General features: G+C 36.2%; 1 protein-coding gene across 5 annotated transcripts in view; it reads right to left on the bottom strand.

Moving 5' to 3' along the window:
* Positions 1-5,079: 5,079 nt before the first annotated feature.
* NCK1 (NCK adaptor protein 1) overlaps positions 5,080-21,600 on the bottom strand; it is an 81,525-nt gene continuing 65,004 nt past the window's right edge. For all 5 annotated transcript variants that reach the window (XM_059390985.1, XM_059390984.1, XM_059390983.1 and 2 more), the window contains 2 exons: positions 8,540-9,252; positions 5,080-6,017 (listed from right to left, as the gene is read on the bottom strand). In XM_059390985.1, the coding sequence (XP_059246968.1) occupies positions 5,823-6,017; positions 8,540-9,252 (908 nt within the window). In that variant the 3' untranslated portion in view covers positions 5,080-5,822. The remainder of the gene's footprint in view (positions 6,018-8,539; positions 9,253-21,600) is intronic.

Below are 21,600 nucleotides of genomic sequence, written 5' to 3'. Positions count from 1 at the left end.
CCACCAATGCAGAGCACCAGGAATTTAATTCTCCTTAACCTCAATTTTTCCCTTTAGGTGTGATCAAACAGTTCTTCCTGCTTTTTTTTTCAATTGACATCCCCCAACAACTCCTCTTAAGATGGAGAATCAAGCTTTATTCAGAAAAGCCCTTTGAGTTAAAAGTTCTATACTTAAATACCATTTTATTCAATTTAAAAAAAAAAAAACCTGGAAACCAGAAACAATGCTCTGTAATAGTGAAAATTGTAGTATAATTTTTAAATGGCTATGGCTGCTGTATTTTCACTCAACCACTAGTTTAATCCTGGTCAGTCATCACTGATTCTATTAAGTGGAGTACACAATAAGCTCAAAGGTCAATTTTTTAAAATTAGAAGCATCCTTTGATCACCCTATATTAATTAACACCCCACTTCTCACTCAACCTCCTCAACCTCCTGCTCTGTTCTTTCTTTAGAGCACTTCACCGTTAGGCATCTCATCACTAGCAATATAAATTTTATGACAGCTATGTCTATTTTCTTCAGTATCATATTGCTAGCTCAAAACTCTGACACCTGTGAAGTGAGTTGAGGTGAGTTGACCTCATGGCTGGATGATGGATAAATATCTCCAAAAGCTAAACACTACACATAATCATACATATAGATATAACAGGTCAAATACTATTCTTTTCATCTTGGCACCAAGTGATTAGCATTTGCCCTGAGGAAATCAGTGTTTCTTTTCTGTACCATCCCCCTTTAGAAAACATATCAAAACAAGTAAACTTTGGCATTACATGCTCCTAGAAACAACATGCTTATTCAGGGATTACATATTTCTTTCAGTAAAAGCCCAAGAAAATCAATTCAATAATAGTTCTAAAACAGACAAGAGTTCAGTCTCATTTTGGAACCCAACTGTCTCCGTAATTACCCAAAGGCCATCTGCAACTTTTCTACATAGTCTCAGATAGAAATTTTGTTAGAATCAGCCCAGAAATTTATTTAAAGCAACGAGGGATTTTACCTTAGATGTCTATTTATGTTTGTTTTCCTGTTTGAAAGTCATTACTTTTCTGAAAGGTACCACAAAACATGGAAAAAAGGAAGTTGACTATTCTTTGTCTTCTGCAGTTATAACTACAAATGAAATTTACATTATTCCAAAATACTGAGCCTAGCTTTAACCTAGCCTTAAAAACAGCTTAAAAAGTAATTTGAGCAAAACAGTAGATAAATGTAGACCAGTAGATAAATGTTTGTGCTAAGCCACTATGAGCAACAGGCCAATTCTGAAATATTTGATAATTAAACGTGCTCTGGCCAACAAACATAATCTTAAAAAGACATTTTGGTTTAAAAAATTTACCTCTATGAACATGGCTGATTGAAACTCCTATTCTTTAAAACCTCACAACATTCAATTTAGGTTCTACTCATTAAAAACGTCTCGGCAAACTGTATACTTTCTGATCAATAAACATCTCCATGGTAACTAGAAAAATACATTTCAGTTCCTTGGTCACTTTGTTTAGATCATGTAACAGCAAGAAATTAGGGTGTGGAGTATGAACAGTACGCTGGTCGACACGTGTTTAGATGACAGAGCTGAGTCATATAAACTTGCTAAACCAACAGAACCAGCTTATCAGAGGGGAGAAACTTCCTACCTTGCTTCACAGTAGAATCAAATAATGGTTTTCCCCAGCAGTAAGGTTGCATTTTTTAGAAAGTCCACTGGATGCTGTTCGGAACATAAAATGAAGATGTCATCTCTCTTTTATCAATATCCTTTAAGGAAAAAGTGATTGTAACTGTGAAGCCACTTGGAAACAGTTAAAAAAGATCTATCTCTGTATATGTATCTATATACACAAGAATACAAAGGGCCCCCTTTTCTTGGAGCAAAATATTAAAGTGGAAAGGTTAAATCATGCTGTAATGCTACATTCCTAATTTGTTGATTTGGACATTGCATCTGAGCTGTTTCTGAAAAATAAGTTTCCAGATTCTAAACCAAAACATCCACATTATAAGATAGGAATTAACTACAACTGCATTTGGAGATGTGAACTGGGAGATAAGGGTTGGAAAAGATACTTTTACAATTCTTCTTTTTAACTATGTACATTAGTAACGTAAGGAAACCATTTATATTAGGTTCCATCCAATAGTCACCTTGTGGGAATTCAACTCCAGTACTGTCAGCTTATTATTCAGGGGAAATCAAAACTCTAAATATTTTGTGAAATTCCCCAATTTTTAAATATGAACAATTACTTTTGTACTATGTGGGCTTTACTGTAGTTCTATTTGGTTATACCCTATCCAAGATGTGGGAGAGGGGCAGGGTATGGAGGTTAAGAGGTGCCTTTTCCTAATTCTCACAGAATTATCTACACTGACAGTAGTTCCCACGTGTCTTTGTAATTTCTGGATTAGAAGACAAAACAAGAGCTTGAAGTTGGAGATAATTTTTATGTGCCCTGCACCTAGAAGGATGGTCTTTTTCTGCCAACCCAAGTTGCTCATCTGCCAGCAATAGCAATGGATTAGTTAGCTTTCCTGTTTTTAGTGATATATACGTGACATGGTCTTTAATTGTGCTAGGTATGTTACTGTGATGTAAATGTGTTCATACATATTCAAATGAATCCTAAGGACCTATGACCAATTGATAGATACTGCAACAACAGCCTTTCATTACTAAACTTCAGTTCTCAAATAACTTCTTCCAAGATTTTGGAGAAGTTATTTACACAAGTGGGTTGGGCAGGGTTCTGTGTGTTTTCGGTGTTTAAATTGATGGCTAAGTGTCTTCTCACATATGGAAGAAAAGTTCTGTAAATCCACTCTTCCCAGAACTCTTAGTCTGTTTGTTTTAATGTGAAGACTTATTTTAGACAGTGAGAGAAAGGGAGAAAATGAGAGTGCAAGAGGGAGAGAATCCTAAGCAGAATCCCCGCTGAGTGCATAGCCCAATGCAGGGTTCAAGTGCATGATCCTGAGCGCATGACCTGAGCTGAAATCAAGAGCTGGACACTTAGCTGGGCCACCCAGGCTATCCCCAGAACTCTGAAGTCTAAAACAAGCACAGAGATGGCAGTGTGTACCAGGCTGGGAATAAGGAGACCTGGTTTCTAATACAAGTCCTGCTACTCACTAGCTACGTAGATGCTAAGGTTGTTCTAGCTCTTAAGAAAATTGCTTCAAGTAAAGAAAATTGCCTCAATAAAAAAGTTATTGAGGTAAGGGCTGGTTTAAGACTTTTAAAGATTTGATAAGATGTTTAAGTACCAAATTCCATAGTTGCCAGTGAGATTTTCATCCCAGTATAATAAGAGCACACAATAGGTATTACTGGCTCATCAACTACCTGGCATTTTGCAGCCCAGCTGTGCATGGATAAGAGAGGGACTAAAGGACATGAGAAACTACAGGACACCTGAAAGAAGAAAAATGTGGCAACAGAAAAAGAAAAGATGAGTGATGATACCTTTTATATCTGTTTGCAATACATTTTCTCTTCTCTGATTTAACAAATGGAAGAGTTCTACAGCCTGGTTTGACTGCCTCAACTCCTGCATGCTGTTCAAGCTTTATTTTGTTTAACAATCAGATGGCCCAACTCTTCTGCCTTGTAGAAGATAAGTAAATGCAGTGCTTTTTAAAATGGTTAAGTGGGCTATCTGGAAACTCTCTAGTTATTATAAATCTAATTATAGCACAGAAATGTGTAGTCTACTTCCAATGCTACTCCATTCCTAGCTGCTTTCTCAAAATCCTTAATCCTCAGTGAGGTTTACTATATAGTTCATGCCTGTGATACAAAGATTAATTTTTTTAAAAAGTAATACTGGGGGAAAAAAACAAAAATGGGGGCACCTGTGTGGCTCAGTGGGTTAAGCTTCTGCCTCCAGCTCAGGTCATGATCCCAGGGTCTGGGATAGAGCCCCACATCGGGCTCTCTGCTCAGCAGGGAGCCTTTTTCCCCTTCTCTCTCTGCCTGCTGCTCTGCCTACTTGTAATCTCTCTCTCTCTGTCAAATAAATAAAATCATTAACAAAAAAAAAAAAAATGGAGAAAAGGCATCATCAAATGTTTAAATAAGATGTTTACTACCTAATCATATTTTAACACTGAAATTTTCTTCAACTTACAGTCAAGTGATCTTATAGCAAAAAAGGGAGGCAAACAACTTATTTCTATTGTACTTATCTATTAATAATCATTCAATAAACAAAGGGAGATTGACAAAGATGAGGATATAATGAAAATGAAAAATTATACTTCAATGCCTTAATTATATTTGCTGACCCTGTTGCTTAGTGGGAGAAGCCAGGGCTGCCACCCAGTGGTAATGTAAAGACTTTAAATGATTTTAAGATTTGAAGAATAAAAAAAAATTCATAATTAAAAAAGAAAAAAAAAAACTTCAGGAATTAGACTTCAATTTTTACATCAATAATTTTCATGTTTTAAATACCTGTCTAGAGTATATTAAAGAACAGAAACATTCATTTCCTTAGCATTGGGGAAATTTTTTAAATACCATTTATTTCCTACTAAGTTCTATGGTTTTATTAAGTATTTTAATTAAAATATTGAAGGTTACTTTGCTTAAATTTAAATTCCAGAATTAATGATATGGGGGGAGGGGAGCTCACAAAATACAGTTTTCTTCTGTGACCTGCAGAAGTAGATTCAATACTCCTTAATAGCCTCTTACACCCAAACTTCTGCTTGGTAAACAAAAACGTAACAGAAACCTTTCAAAAGTAAGATTTTAAAAATAACTTCGTCTAATCATTTGGCACATCGTATCTTTCCTTCAGGTATAATCAATTTTTGTGTCTCAGTCAACAAAACTCAAAGCTGACAGGAGGAAATGAAAATAGTAGAAATACTACTGCCTGATAATTACTGATGTGTAGAGGTGGGAGGGAAGCCAAGTATCTCATTGCCTCCTATTTCCCCAACATTTGACCACAGCTTCTTCCACACTGACACAGATATAACATACCCCAATACAAGAGCTTTGGTAAAATAACACTAGGGGAAGAAAATGATATAGAGCACTAGAGCATCCATCTGTAGTCTGAAAAGCTAAATATCTCAGAGACTGCTTTATTTTCTTGAATAACCAGATAAGAAACACCCCCACAAAAATCCTAGAAATTTAGAGATTTTTGTTTCCAACAGGTGTAAATTAGAAGTGTACAAGATACATTTTCAAATGTATGTCCCATTTGTTTTGCTTTACTATGAAGACCATGAATAAATTTTTAAAAATGGCAGATATAACATACTTGATATTTACAATGGCTTGCAACAAATACCTGAAAAAATTTCTAATTTTCCATTTATTATTGCTATTTAGTCACAGAAAAAAACACTGTCCAAGAAATTTATTTTAGCATATGCCATATACTGATATAATAATTTTATATGAAGAGAAACCATTGCAGAAGTGGCTAATATGGTACCCTTACAAGGAAATAAAGAAAATAAACCAATAAATTCTTCCATGTAAAGACTTTTGATCTGCATCATTTCTTCAAAATATAAAACCTTAATATTAGAAGCAAAGAGAAAAAGAGCAAAGAAAACAATAAAACAGAAGATCCAGGATAAGGAACTACTTTGTGCAGATGTTTTGCATATGTAGTATATGTGTATGGGCTGAGTTATAATAAAAATACTTATGTACTATAGTCAATTCTCATGTAGGGTCAGAAAGTGATTTCCAATCAAACATGATTGGACTGACATTTTCTCAGTCTTCAATTACATGACGAATTACAGCTGTGTAGCAGTCACTTCTGATCAGCATTATCATGACAAATGCTTAATAAGATACAGTTTTTCTCCTTGTTCACTTGTAAAAATTGGTGCCTTTTTGTAATGTTCTACAAGTTCTTCCATGGTGCTGAATTTACGCTGCCCAATGCAGTAGACAGTCTCTTTTAGCTGGACTTTGAAATGCTTGTTCTTCCCTTGTGCTTTTAGCGATACAGAGAAATCATTTGGCTAAAAGAGAAAAAAACATGTAGGGTAAACATTTTGAAAGACATCTGTTAGCATTTTTATATTAGACTACTAATAATAAGTGCTTAAATTTTAGCTAAGTACTAGGTACTGTGCTAAATTATTTACACAGATTATCTCCTTTACACCTCCAACCAACCCCATTTTAGAGGTGAGAAAATCGAGGCCAAGAAAAGCTAAGTTGCTCAAAATCATCCATCTAGTTTCCAAGAGAGCCAGAATTCAAACTCAAGCAGTCAGACTCCAAAGTCTCTTAAATAGTATGCTCTAACACTCACGGCAAATCCCTTAGTTTAAAGTTTAACAGCTGAAGCACAACACCTATCTTCTCTCCTGCCAGACAACTGCAGAAACACACGAGAAAACATGAGCTAATGTGAGCTAACAGTAGCTATCTTAAAGACTAGCTGAGATAATGTTCTGAATTCTCCAAGGTGATAGACATTAATGAGAGGTCATAAACTCAAATGCCTGCAAGGGTAAAAAGACACATAAACAAGTGACAGGCTGGCTACACAGAAGGAACAGTGCATGGCCAATCTAAAGGAGGTGGCCACTTAGCTGTGATTGTTGCCTTGAAGAAATATGGGCAATGCTGGCAGGCCTTCCAATTTTAAAAGGAAGTCTGTCATCTGATTTTTTATAATATATTTCCCAGTATCTAAATACTGGTAATAAATTTGAATGCTTAAAAAATATTACTCGGGTGCCTGGGTGGTTCAGTGGGTTGAGCCGCTGCCTTTGGCTCAGGTCGTGATCTTGGGGTCCTGGGATCGAGTCCCGCATCGGGCTCTCCGCTCAGCGGGGAGCCTGCTTCCTCCTCTCTCTCTCCCTCTCTCTGCCTGCCTCTCTGCCTACTTGTGATCTCTCTCTGTCAAATAAATAAATAAATCTTTAAAAAAAATTAAAAAAATTTAAAAAAATAAAAAACATTACTCAATTCAAACAAAATACACCTGTTTGAGACCTTTAAAAATTCTACTGCTAAAAGTAATGGTGTATTTTGGCTAATATCTATGCTCAATTATCCACCACAAGAAAATATAGTGTTCTGTAATCAAGCTTACTTTCTTAGGTTTTTTGTTTTGTTTTATTTTAACCTAACAGTTTTCTGAACAGACTAAAAGTCTCCTTTTATATAGTTACTAACAAAGTTTCAAACAGTGAGCTTCTTGGAAACATCCTATATCTAGGGTTATTCTTACCACCTGCGCTAGGGTCACTCACTTTCTAACCCTACTTGCCCACTACTTGTCCTGGAAAGCAGGGCCAAGACAGATATCAAACAGAAAACAAATCCCACCACTCTTCCCTATCATTGATCCTGCTCTTCCTTAGGGGTTATGTACAGGCCCCGTTTCCTGAACTTCGTATCAAGCAGTTCAATTAACCTCGATTTCTCCTTCTCTCCTTTCTTCCTCCCCTCTTATAAACACATAAACACCATATGTGTGTGTGGGCGGGCGCGCGCACGCACACACACACACACCAGATAGGTTTTCTTCTTTCAACCTTTTGCACAATCACAAATTCACTTTTGTACAACTAAATACACAGAAACAAAACCAATACTAATGATTTGAAAAGTGGAAAACCAGTGGTATCCTTTTAAAAGGAAAAATAAAGACCATTTTAAAGGGAAATGAGTATCATCAAATTCTAATATCCTAAACAGTAACCAAAAGAGCCCACATAACTATTATTCCATTTTTATGATTTTATACTTATTACTGTTTTACTAGTTTTGGAAAAGGTATTTTTTATTGCAAATGCATTTCAAATACAGTGAGTTAAAATAGGTTTTTGAGGTAAATAATTAAAGGGTTTCCAAATTCCAAACAACCAATTTATAGAAGAAAGTTAAATCTTAGTGTTTTTTTTTTTTTTACATTTAGGGATTTCCTTTATTAAGGATGATAGCACATCCAATATGCAATTTAAGAAATGCTTTCCCAGGTGTGCCTGGGTGGCTCAATCACTTAAGCATCTGACTTGTGATTTCATCTCAGGTCATGATCTCAGGGTCATGAGATAACCCCCCCCCCCAATCAGGCTCTGCATTGGGTGTGAAGCCTGCTTGAGATTTTCTACCCCCACCCCTCTCCGCCCTTCCTCCTATTCATGGTCATTCTCCATTCTCTCTCTCAAAAAAAGAAAAAAAAAAGTATTTTCCCAGTTTAGTTCACTATGTTGTTTTATTCTGAATGAAGAGTTGGTTCAGTTTTCTTCATTTTTCAGTTTAATGTGACAGAAGATATTTCAGAAACACAAGACCAACAGAATCAAGACCAAATAATCCAATGTAGTTATCACTGCTATGGCTGTATTTTATTTAAAATAAATATGACTGGAAAGAACACTGACTAGGTTCAGAAGATCTAAATTTATGTCCCAACTTATCACCTGGTTAATTTTAGGGAAGAAACTTAACCTTTCCAATCTTCCATTTTTTTTTTTTTTTAATACTTAAAGCTCTACTTCCATTTATTTGAAAACCAACTTACCGAAGATTCACTATCACGAATGAGGAAATCACCTTCATGCCCTCTTTCATTTAATGCCATTTCTGCTTGATGCCTGGTGACTTTCCCATAGTACCATGGATTGCCAGCAAACTTTCCAATAAGTGAAGGCCTAATGTAATCACACTGCGGAGGTGATGGTTCCAAACCTGAGGTTAATGGATTATTCTGCATAATGGTAACATAGTTTTTTGGCACCAGACCAACCATTCCATTGATCTTCCTGCATTTCCACCATTCAGGGTCATTTTCAGGCTTTTCAATAACATCCATTACATCTCCTTTCTCAAAATTAAGTTCTTCATCATTGGACGAACTGAAGGGGTAAAGAGCCTGTACCACATGCAACACTTGCCCAGTATTTAGGTTACTGACAACTGCTGCTAATTTCTCTGAGAGAGAACCCACATGGTCACCCAAAGGACTGTCACCTTCCTCAGTTACATAGTTTGAAGGGAACCATCCAACTTGTCCATTGTAGCTACCCCGCCACCACCCATCACTGCATTTCTCCATGACGATCACCTTTGTCCCTTTTATCAATGATAATTCATCCTCTCTCTCTGCCATGTAGTTAAATTTCACATAAGCAGGCATATTGAGGTCATAGAGACGTTCCCCTGGGTCAACAAAGCTATCATCAGCAGGAGATGCAGAATCTGGCACACTATGTTTTCTTTTCACTTTTCCAATGCCTGTTCACATAAAAAAGAGTAATAAGAAGAGAATATAAGATAATGATAACCAAAAAACCAATTTATTCATTATTAAAAAAGGATCTTCACCTCTGTAGTTCTTCAGGCTTTAAATTTATAGATAACAAATTTCTTCTTTTCTTCCTTTATTTTACATCTTCATGACTTGTTTATTTATAATTGGAAGTTTGTACCTTTTGACTTCCTTCACAAATTCTTTTAATAACCAAACATGTAAATGCACTTATTATGTGAGTTTACCTTCTCACCTTTTCTCTCAAAGGTGTTGAAATAATTGTGTAACATAATGACAGTTTTCCTAAATTTAACAAAATTTCTTCCAAATGTAAATACAGATGATTTCTCTCATATCTACAATCTAAGTACATATTCTTGTCTTACTTTATAAACCAAATTCCACAATTAGCTGTATAAAAATAAAACAATAAATTACAACTTGATATGCAATGTAAGATTGTAATTATGTCTGGATAATCCTTCCATTTGCTTTCTTAGTTCCCAGATCCATGTTGCTCTGTTTATCTCATTATGTTCATTTTAAAATAAAACATTGTTTCCTTGTTTGTCTACCCTCACTCTGTTCACATGCTCCAGAAGAGCAGTGACTTGTTTACTTTTTTCACAGCTGTAACACAAAGATCGCAGGCAGTGCTTAGTACATTGTAGATACTTACTATATATATTTGTTTAAAAAAATGAGAAAAGCATCACATGATACTACATCATAAATGTACACTATTATCAACTTTTGTCATGTGTTTTTACTACTGATCATTTCTTAGCACATGATTTCATGTTCTGCTTCTACTGAGAAAACAGCGGCATTCCTAGATAAAACTTCTTGTACTTCCCACAATCTCAAAACTTATTACCCTCATTCTTTTTCTTCATGAAAGTTTCCAATCTCTGGTCTTCCTGGGTTTTTAACTTTTTTAAAAGATTATTTATTTATTTACTTGACACAGAGAGAGAGAGAGAGATCATAAGTAGGCAGAGAGGCAGGCAGAGAGAGAGGAGGGAGCAGGCTCCCACTGAGTGGAGAGCCCAATGCAGGGCTTGATCCCAGGGCCCTGAGATCATGACCTGAGCTGAAGGCAGGGGTTTAACCCACTGAGCCACCCTGGCGCCCCCCTCCTGGGTTTTTAAACATCATCTTTCCTGCCTCTTTTGGGACTCTTGGCCTTCCTTGTTTCCCTCCTACTCAGTCCCTTCTACTGTTTAAAAACATACTCCGATCACTTCTATTCCAAAATAAGGTTATTTCAATTCTGCTGTTCCTGTGAACTAAACTATACCATTCTCTAAAAAGCTGCCTCCTTTTCTTCCTTCAACTTCTTCACCATTCACTCTCACTCCTAACCCCTTATGATCTAATCCTTTAATCTCTACCATTCTACCAAACCATTCTTATAAAAACCGTGTCATCTCTTTGCTTCCAAATTAGTACTTTTTTAGAGCCCTCATTCTTTTGCAGCAATCGAGATCACAGATTATTCTATGCAGCAATCAAGATCATAGATTATTCTATTGTTTTTTCCTTTAACTTCTCTGAGAGTCTCCTGTCTTACCTACTGACCTGTCTGGATATTCTTGTGTACCTCTGTCTGGGCTCCTCTGAACCTTGTTATAAAATTGTACTGTACTTATTTTCTTGCCTTCCTTAATACAAGTGAGTTTCCTGAAGGCAGAAAACTGATCTTGTATCTCCAGCAACCATACATACCTTCTGTAGAGAAGGTTCCAGGTGAGGTCTTTTACAGGTCTAAGCTCTTTCTGGAATTCAAGCCCCATGATTCCAACTGTCACTAGACATTTACAGACATCTACTACTAGCATCTCAAATACAACACTCATGTCCAAATAAAAATAACCTCTCCCATGGCCATAAATCCATTCCCTGCCTCCCAACTTCCTTACTTGTGGCTAATGATATACCAAAATATCCCCACATCAGGGATTTCTGGCAGAGTAGAGAATTCTAGGGCTCCATCCATCAAAAAGCAACCCCCCCCCCCAAAAAAAACTAGTTAAAATGAGCTTGCAAATAATGTCAGAATCAACTTTGCAGAACTCTGGAATCTAGTAAAAAACAAAGCAAAACAAAAAAAAAAACTTACAAAACTAGAGCAAGGATTAGTGAAGAAAAAAGCTGCCACTTTGTAGTAGAAGGATGCTGTGGCATTTTAGATTGCTTGTCTACCATCTCTTACATCCTAAATCAGTAGTGACTTTGAGGACAGCAACTGGCACTCCTAATGCCAGAGAAAGCAATACAAATCTTATTCTCAAAGAACTGTGACACTGGGTTTCAACCTATCTGGAAGCCATGTGAAGGACTGGCACAAAGGCTTGCCTTGGTTTCACTGGACCTGGAACATTCTCATTCTTTTACTGAAATCAGTTAAGTGATGCAACAGCCTGAGGAAAGGGACAGCTGAGACAAGGAGCAGACAGAATGAAAACCCTAGGAAGGAAAAGATGGAACACCAACTTCAGAGCCCACACATGACAAAGAATATAGACTTTACAAAAACAGCTTAGAAAAATCACTAAACAAGCAAATAACCTATAATAAAAAGGAACAAAAACCATAGGAAGGGGGTAGAATCTGATAGAAGAAAAAACTGTCAACCAAGAATTCTACACCCAGCAAAACTGTCTTTCAAAACTGAAAGAAAAATTAAGACACTCCTAAACAAAAACTGAAGGAGTTTATCACACTACATTTGTGCTACAAGAAATGCTAAAGAAGGTCTTCCATGCTAAAATGAAGACACTAATCAGTAACCTGAAGCCATATGAGGAAATAAAGAACAACAGTAAAGGTAGCTTTATTCATAAATATAAAAGCCAGTAATACTAGGTTTCTGGCTTGTAAATCCTTTTTTCCTGTATGATTTAAGATACAAATTTATACAACAATAATTTTAAATCAGGCACACAATGTATAAAGATGGAAATGCAGGGGTGCCTGGGTGGTATAGCTGGTTAAGCTTTTGGTTTCAACTCAGGATCATGAGATTGAGCTGGGCTCCATGGTCAACATGGAGTCTGCTTTAAGAATCTCTCTCCTCCGGGCACCTAGGTGGCTCAGTGGTTTAAGCTCTGCCTTTGGTTCAGGTCATGATCTCAGGGTTCTGGGACTGAGCCCCATGTTGAGCTACCTGCTCAGCAGGGAGTCTGCTTCTCCTTCTCCCTGTCTGTTTGCATGTTCACTCTCTTTCTATCTCTCAAGTAAATAAATAAAATCTTAAAAAAAAAAAAAAAAAAGAAGAAGAACTTCTCTTCTCCCTTTGCCCCTCTTCTCTAAAATAATAAAAAAAAAATCTTAAAAAAAAAATTCAAAGAGTAGTGCTGAATACCAGCTAAATTTGCATCAATTCAAATTTGACTGTTAAAAAGTTAAGATATTAATTATAATTCCCAGGGTAATCACTAAGGAAAAACTAAAAAAATAAAAGAAAAAGAAATGAGAAGGGAAATTGGTAAATCAGAAAAAAATTAATTACAAAAGAAGGCAGTAACAGAAGAACTGAGGGGAGAAAAGGCATGAGACATACAGAAAACAAATAGCAAAAGAGCAGAAGGTCTTCCTTACTGGTAATTAGGGATACCTGGGTGGCTCAGTGTCATGATCCTGGGTCCTAGGTTTGAGTTCCAGAGTTGGGCTCCTTGCTCAACAGGGGGCCTACTTCCCCTCTGCCTGCCACTCTCTCTCTCACTTTCTCTGACAAATAAAAAAAATCTTTTAAAAAAGGTTAAGTGAATTAAAATACTGGACTAACGGGGCAGAGATTGACAGAATGGATTTAAAAACAAGATCCAACTCTATGATATCTATAAGCACTCATTTTAGATCCAGAGATACAAACAGATTTGAAAGTGAAAGGATAGAAAAAGATATTCCTTGAAAATGGTAAACAAAAGAGAGCTGAGGCAGTCTTTAAGACCAAGTTGTTACAGGAGATAAGGAAGGACATTATATATTGATAAAAGGGTCAATCCAATAAGAAGATATAACAACTACAAATATTATATAAGCCCCAAGACAAAGCAAAACTTGACAGAATTAAAGGGAGAAAATGACAGTTCTACAATATAGAGACTTTAATACTTTTCAATAATGAGTGGAACTAGGCAAAAACTTAATAAGGAAATAGTGAACTTGAAAAATACTATAAGCCAATTAGACGTAATAGACATATAGAATGCTCATAAACAACAGCCAAGTGTACAGTTTTCACAAGTGCACATGGAACACTCCAAGATAAACCATATGTTAGGCCACAAGACAAGTCTAAACACATTTAAAGAGACTGAAATCACATAAAGTATATTCCCTGACCATAGTGGAATGAAACTAAAAATTAACAGAAAGGAAAACTGGAGAATTCACAAATATATGTAAGTTAATTAATATGCTCAAACAACTGGTAGGTCAAAGAAAAAATTACAGGTAAGGTTAATGAATACTCAGAGACACATGACAATGAAAACACAACCAAAAAAGCTAAAGGCTGCAGCAAAAGCAATGCTCAGAAGGAAATTTATGGCCCTAAAAGCCTATGATAAAAAAAGAATTTTTAAAAAAGATTTTTATTTGGGGGCCCGGGTGGCTCAGTGAGTTAAAGCCTCTGCCTTCAGCTCAGGGTCCTGGGATCGAGCCCCGCATCGGGCTCTCTGCTCCGTGGAGAGCCTGCTTCCTCCTCTCTCTCTGCCTGCCTCTCTGCCTACTTGTGATCTCTGTCAAGTAAATAAATAAAATCTTAAAAAAAAAAAAAAAAGATTTTTATTTATTTGACAGAGAGAGGGAAAGCAGGCTCCCTGCTGAGCAGGAAGCCTGCTGCGGGGCTCGAACCCAGGAAGGACCCTGAGATCATGACCTGAGCCGAAGGCAGCAGCTTAACCCACTGAGCCACCTAGGTGCCCCAGAAAAGGAATTTCATTTAAAAAAGGAAATTGATCTCACTCAAATCAATAACCCAACTTTACTCTTTAGGGAACTATAGAAATATCAAGCTAAACCCAAAGCTAGCAAGAGAAAGTTTATTATTAATAAAGATTAGAGCAGAGAAAAATGCAAGGAGAAAACAAAAACAACAAAGAATCAATGAAACTAAAAGTTGGTTTTTGAAAATAGCAAAATTGACTAAAGACTCAAATTACTAAAATCAGAAATAAAGTGGGATATTACTAGATGCCTAACAGAAACACAATAAGAAAAAAAAACCACTATGAACACTTGTACACTAATAAATTAGATAACCAAGATGAAAAAAACAAATTGTTAAAAAGACACAAAAATGTATCTTTACACATTTAGAAAATGTGGACTGACCTATAACAAGTAAAAGAATTCATCAGTAACCCAAAACTTCACAATAAGGAAAAGTCCAGGACCGGGTAATTTAACTCATGAATTCTAACAAACATTTCCTTTTCATATTTCTACAAAAAGAGTAGGGAAGAAATAGTCCATAACTCATTCTATGAGGTCAGCATTACCATGATATCAAAGCCAGATAAAGATATCACAGAGAAAGTACTGACCAATATCCATTATGAATACAAATTAAAAATTCCTCAACAAAATAGTCAATTCTTATTATTTATGGTAGTTACATTCAATAAAATTACCATGAGACACTAGGTTAGATCCTGCAAGCCTCTGTGCACATTTTTGTCAATCAAGCAATACATAACCTTGCTTATTAACATGTTGCCCTGTAAAGATACTTTATTTAATATAAAATATTGATTAACAATGTACTCACAGCCAACATCACTGTAACTCATGCCTAAATGAAGCTTATCTAACATATATTTTTTTTCCATGAGGCAAATCACAACTTTCTTGCACTTAGGAACACGCGATGATACTTGAGGACTATACTTGGGGGTCATTTTAAATGCAAAATCATAAACCAAAAAATCATATCAGTAAGAAAACCATGGCACTAAATAGGCTGCATAAAGGACATTTATTTATAATATGAGAACTGAAACAAAAAGGCAGAGGATCACCTTCTTCAACATCAGCTGGCAACATGTGCATCAGGCACCTCAAAATTTCTGCCACTTTGTACATGTCCACAAAAGCACCACAATGATCAGTTTGGACTTACAAATAAACTTTAGCAAGTAGGTAAATTCACAAATATGGAATCTGTAAACAATAGGGATCATCTATACTAACAAAATAATACAGCAGCATAGTAATAGGAATGTACATCATGATAAAGGGATATTTGTCCCAGGAATGAAATAGTTCAATAGTTCACCTATTGAACAATATGAAAATCAATTACATTTTACCACATTAACATAAGGAAGGAAAAAAACACACATGACTATTTCAACTGATACAGAAAAGCTCTTGATAAAAATCTAACATCCTTTCATGATAAAAAGTATATTAGCCAGTTAGAAATATAAGGGAATTTCCTCAATATCGAAAAGGGCATTTATGAAACAAAAAAACAAAAAGAAAAACCTGCAGTTACCATCACACTCAATAGTGAAGGACTGAAAACTAAGATCAGGAAAAGACATGGATGCCCTTTCAGCCACTTTTATTCAACAATGTACTGGATGTGCTAGCCAGGGCAATTAGGCAAGAAAAAGAAATAAAAGAGATCCAAACAAGAAAGGAGGAAGTAAAATAATCTTTATTTGCAGATGACATGATTGTATATAGAGAAAATCCTAAAAAAGACCCCCCCACACTTAAAAGTTAGAAGAAATGAATTTAGCAAGGTTGCAAGATACAGTCAACACACACAAAAAAGTTGCATTTCTATATACTACCAGTGAACAATTTGAAGAGGAAAGAGAAAATAATTCCATTTATAATAGCATTAATAATCAAATATATAGGTTAAATTTATTAATCAAGGAGCCAGAAGACCAGTATACTGAACACTACAAAATATTGCTGAAATTAAAGTAGACCTAAATAAATGAAAAAACATTCTGTGTTTACGGATTTGAGGGCTCAGTATTTTTATATGGCAATACTATCCAAAGTGACCCACTGAGTCCATGTAATCCTTATCAAAGTTCCAATACTTCTTTTTTGCAGAAATGGAAATGCTGATGCTAAAATTCATATGAATTCCAAGGGACACCAAATAACCAAAACAATCCTAAAAAATGAAAATAATGGGGCACCTGGGTGGCTTAGTTGGTTAAAGTGATGAATCTTGATTTCACCTCAGGTCATGATCTTAGGGTGGGGAGATCAAGCCTAGTGTTGGGCTCCATACTGGGCATGGAGCCTGCTTAAGATTCTCTCTCTCTCCCTCTCCCTATGCCCACCCCTCCCCCCACCAAAAAAGAAAAAATGAAAACAAAACTGGAGGATTCATACTTTGCAATTTCAAAACTCACTTCTAAACCAAACTCACTTCTAAACCACAAAATAATCAAAACAGTATAGTATTAGCACAAAAGGACAAGCATATAGACCAGAAGAACAGAGCTGAGAGTCCCAAAATAAACTCATACATCCATGGTCAATTGATTTTCAACAAGGGTGACAAAGAGGAAAGAACAGGCTCTTCAACAAACAGTGCTGGGAGAAATGGATATCCGTATGCAAAAGAATGAAGCTAGACTCCTACTTTGCATGACAAAAATTAACTCAAATGAATCAATTACCTAAATATAAGAGTTAAAATTTTAAAACTATCAGAAGAAAACAGGGAAAAATCCTTATGACCTGGGAACTAGCAATGAATTCTTAGATCTGATCCCAAAAGCACAAGCAATAGTAATTACCAAAAAAAAAAAAAAAAAAAAAAAAAATTACAATCTACAGTCTATATCCAGAACACATAAAGAACTCTTAGAACCCAGAATCAAAAAGAACTTATTTCAACAATCGGAAAAGGACATGAACAAACATTTCCCCAACAAAGGTATACAAATGCCCCCAAAATACATGAAAAGATGCTCATCATCTTTGTTGAAATGCAAATCAAAACAATGAAATACCATTTTATACCTATCAGGATAGCTATAAAACAAACAAACAAAATTAGAAAAAAAAAAAAAACACATATTCATGGGAATTCAGAAAAAACTGGAACCCTTCCTACACTGTTGATCAAAATGTAAAACGGTACAACTACTGTGGAAAACAATTTAATGGTCCCTTCAAATATTAAAAACGTAATTACTGTAGGATCCATTAATTCTACTCCTATGCATATACTCAAAAGAACTAAAAACATACATTCAAATACTTGTACACAAATGTTCATAGCTTCACTATACTCAATAACAAAAAGGTAGAAACAACCCAAATGTTCATCCACAGATTAATGAATAAGCAAAATGTGGTATATATCCATATAATGGATCACCCATAAAAGGATGAAGTACTGACACATGCTACAACATAGATTAACCTTAAAAACAGGATGCCAACTGAAAGACTCCTGACACAAGAGATCACATATTGTATAACTCCATTTACATGAAATGGCCAGGATAGATAGAGAGCAAAATTAGCAACTGCCAGGGGATGAAGGGAGGGTATAATGGGGACTGACTATTTAATGGGAATGGGGTTTTCTTGGGTGATGAAAACGGTTTGGAATCAGATGTGACAGTTGCACAACACTCTTAGTATAATAACTTCCACTGAAATGTATACTTCAAAATGATTAATTTTGTTATATGAATTTTACCTCATAAAAATTTTCTTTCTTTAAAGATTCCCAGAAAGATTTCCTTTCTGCCAACACTTTCCATTCCCACTATTCCCATGCTATTTCAGGCCTATTTTGTTGTGTTTGAGTCTTCAATAACCCTTCAGACTAGATTCCTTATTAATCCAATCTGTCCCACTCCAATCCACCATCTATAAATATAGTTGTAATCACATGACATTATTGCTCGAAACTCACCAGTGGCTCTTCATGGACTATCAAATTAAGAGAAATACTCTTTCTAGAATTTATACCCCTCTCCAGAATATCCACACTCTTCCTTTCTAGGATTATGATAGACAGTACTGAAAAGAGCAAAGACTTTGTAATTTTTTTAGAAAGATTTTATTTATTTGACACAGAGAGAGAGATAGCGAGAGAGAGAGCGAGCATACAAGCAGGGGAAGCAGCAGGCATCCTGCTGAGCAGGGAGCCTGATGCAGGACTTCCTCCCAGAACCCCAGGATCACAACCCAAGCTAAAGGCAGATACTTAACTGACTGAACCACCCAGGTGTCCCAAAATACAGCACAGATTTTTCAATGAGCCTTTGAGTTCAAATCCAAGCTATACCACTTACTGTGGAAACCCCAACAAACTTTTGACTTTTCTAAGCCTAGAAATGGAAAAAAACACCACTTACTGTCATAGTGTTCTAAGAAGTGAATAAATTTTTTTAAAAGTGAATAAAATAATGTAAATAATAGCACAGTACATACAGTAATTGTTAAATAAAAGATTCTTTCCATAATGCCCTGCAGTGAAAATATCTAAATCTTATTAAAAATGGGCCACTTAAAAACCCAGGAATAAGTAGTATTTTAACCTTCAGGATTTTGTTTGCCTTGTTTGCTAGTTTCTTCCTAAAACCTTATTAAACCTTCTGCCTGTTGGGGTACATGGGTGGCCCAGTTGGTTAAGCATCTATCTTAGACTTAGGTCATGATCCCGGGGTCCTGGGATTGAGCCCTGCATGGCATCAGGCTCCATGCTCAACAGGAAGCCTGGTTCTCCCTCCCTTCTGCTGCTCCCCTTGGGTGTGTTCTGTCAAATAAATGAATGAACGAATGAATGAATCTTAAAAAACAAACAAACAAAACAAAACAAAACACACACCTTTGCCTATCAAAAACCTACCCAATTCAAGAAGTACTGTTTCAAATAACAATTTTATTTTATTTACTTCCCATTTTGTGTTTTCCAACATCTTTTATTTCCCACCATCATTCTCCAGAAATGTAAGCTCTCCTTTTTAAAGCACCCTAGCACCCTGTACTTCATAGATACTTGAATCACAGCGTACCTTGTGTTTGTCTTTTAACCTCATTCACTACCACAGCCATCAGCTTCCAGAAAGGAAGAGCATTCCATGTCTCACTGATCTTTCGAGTTTCCTATACTATTGAGAACTGTGCATGTATCAGATGCTCAATATGTTAAGCTGATTAAAACTGAAGAGTGATATAACCAAATAAAAATTTAAACTTGAAGTTAATGGCTAGTTTCAAAATGATTTTTTTTTTTAAATTCTGAAAAAGATGCCTAAGACTAATTATACATTGTCAAATGTAGGTGAATGAAGAGGTTTTGGACAGACCTACCCATTAAACTTCCAAGTGGGAAAACACCAAAAACAGCCTATTTAAATTGCAGAGGTCAGAAATATTTCAGGGAAAAAAACCATAAACTTAGAATATTTGTTTCCTCTGCAACACAAAGCCCTCTGTAATCTTTGAGAATTTAACTTTACACTAATGCTAAGGAATATAAGCTCATCAGTACCCCAAAAAACAAGGCCCTTGCAAGATTCTGATCCAATGCCCATTACTTTTTTTTTTTTTAACCTCAAACACAACCCACCCTCATTCTTCAAGATTCAAACAAGGTATTCTCTTCTCACTAGAGCTTTCCCTCTCTCCCCAAAACAAAACAAATTTATTTCTCTTTTGTGCCACTACTATTCTTTGTAAATATTTTTAATGTAATGTTTGACCATCTGTATACCAACATTTACTTCGTTGAGCCAAGTTTTTTTTTTTTTTTAATTTTTATTTTCTTATAAACATATAATGTATTTTTATCCCCAGGGGTAAAGATCTGTTAATCTCCAGGTTTACAGACTTCACAGCACTCACCATAGCACATACCCTCCCCAATGTCCATAACTCCACCCCCCTCTCCCAAACCCCGTCCCCCCAGTAACACTCAGTTTGTTTTGTGAGATTAAGAGTCACTTATGGTTTGTCACCCTCCCAATCCCATCTTGTTTCATTTATGCTTCTCCTACCCCCCTAACCCCCCACGTTGCATCTCCACTTCCTCATATCACGGAGATCATAGGATAGTTGTCTTTCTCCAACTGACTTATTTCACTAAGCATGATACCCTCTAGTTCCATCCACGTCGTCACAAATGGCAAGATTTCATTTCTTTTGATGGCTGCATAGTATTCCATTGTGTATATATACCACCTCTTCTTTATCCATTCATCTCTTGATGGACATCTAGGTTCTTTCCATAGTTCAGCTATTGTAGACACTGTTGCTATAAACATTCGGGTTCATGTGCCCCTTCGGATCACTACATTTGTATCTTTAGGGTAAATACCCAGTAGTGCAATTGCTGGGTCATAGGGTAGTTCTATTATCAACTTTCTGAGGAACCTCCATGCTGTTTTCCAGAGTGGTTGCACTAGCTTGCATTCCCACCAACAGGGTACGAGGCTTCCCTCGTACCCTGTTGGTGGGAGAAAGGGTTCCCCTTTCTCCACATCCTCACCAGCATCTGTCATTTCCTGACTTGTTAATTTTAGCCATTCTGACTGGTGTGAGGTGGTATCTCAATGTGGTTTTGATTTGTATTTCCTGATGCCGAGTGATATGGAGCACTTTTTCATGTGTCTGTTGGCCATCTGAATGTCTTCTTTGCAGAAATGTCTGTTCATGTCTTCTGCTCATTTCTTGATTGGATTATTTGTTCTTTGGGTGTTGAGTTTGCTAAGTTCTTTATAGATTTTGGACACTAGTCTTTTATCTGATATGTTGTTTGCAAATTTCTTCTCCCATTTTGTCAGTTGTCTTTTGGTTTTGTTAACTGTTTCCTTTGCTGTGCAAAAGCTTTTGATCTTGATGAAATCCCAATAGTTCATTTTTGCCCTTGCTTCCCTTGCCTTTGGCAATATTCCTAGGAAAACCCTGCTGCGGTTCAGGTCAAAGAGGTTGGTGCCTGTGTTCTCCTCAAGGATTCTGAAGGATTCCTTTCTCACATTGAGGTCCTTCATCCATTTTGAGTCTGTTTTCATGTGTGGTGTAAGGAAACGGTCCAATTTCATTTTTCTGCATGTGGCTGTCCAATTTTCTCAACACCATTTACTGAAGAGGCTGTCTTTTTTCCATTGGACCTTCTTTCCTAATTTGTCGAAGATTAGTTGACCATAGAGCTGAGGGTCTATTTCTGGGCTCTCTATTCCATTCCATTGATCTATGGGTCTGTTTTTGTGCCCGTACCGTGCTGTCTTGATGATGACAGCTTTGTAATAGAGCTTGAAGTCCGGAATTGTGATGCCATCAGCATTGGCTTTCTTTTTCAATATTCCTTCAGCTATTCGAGGTCT

Source organism: Mustela nigripes, chromosome 2, assembly GCF_022355385.1.
Source record: "Mustela nigripes isolate SB6536 chromosome 2, MUSNIG.SB6536, whole genome shotgun sequence".
NCBI classification, from domain to species: Eukaryota; Metazoa; Chordata; class Mammalia; order Carnivora; family Mustelidae; genus Mustela; species Mustela nigripes.
This window is presented reverse-complemented; position numbering and strand designations above follow the sequence as displayed.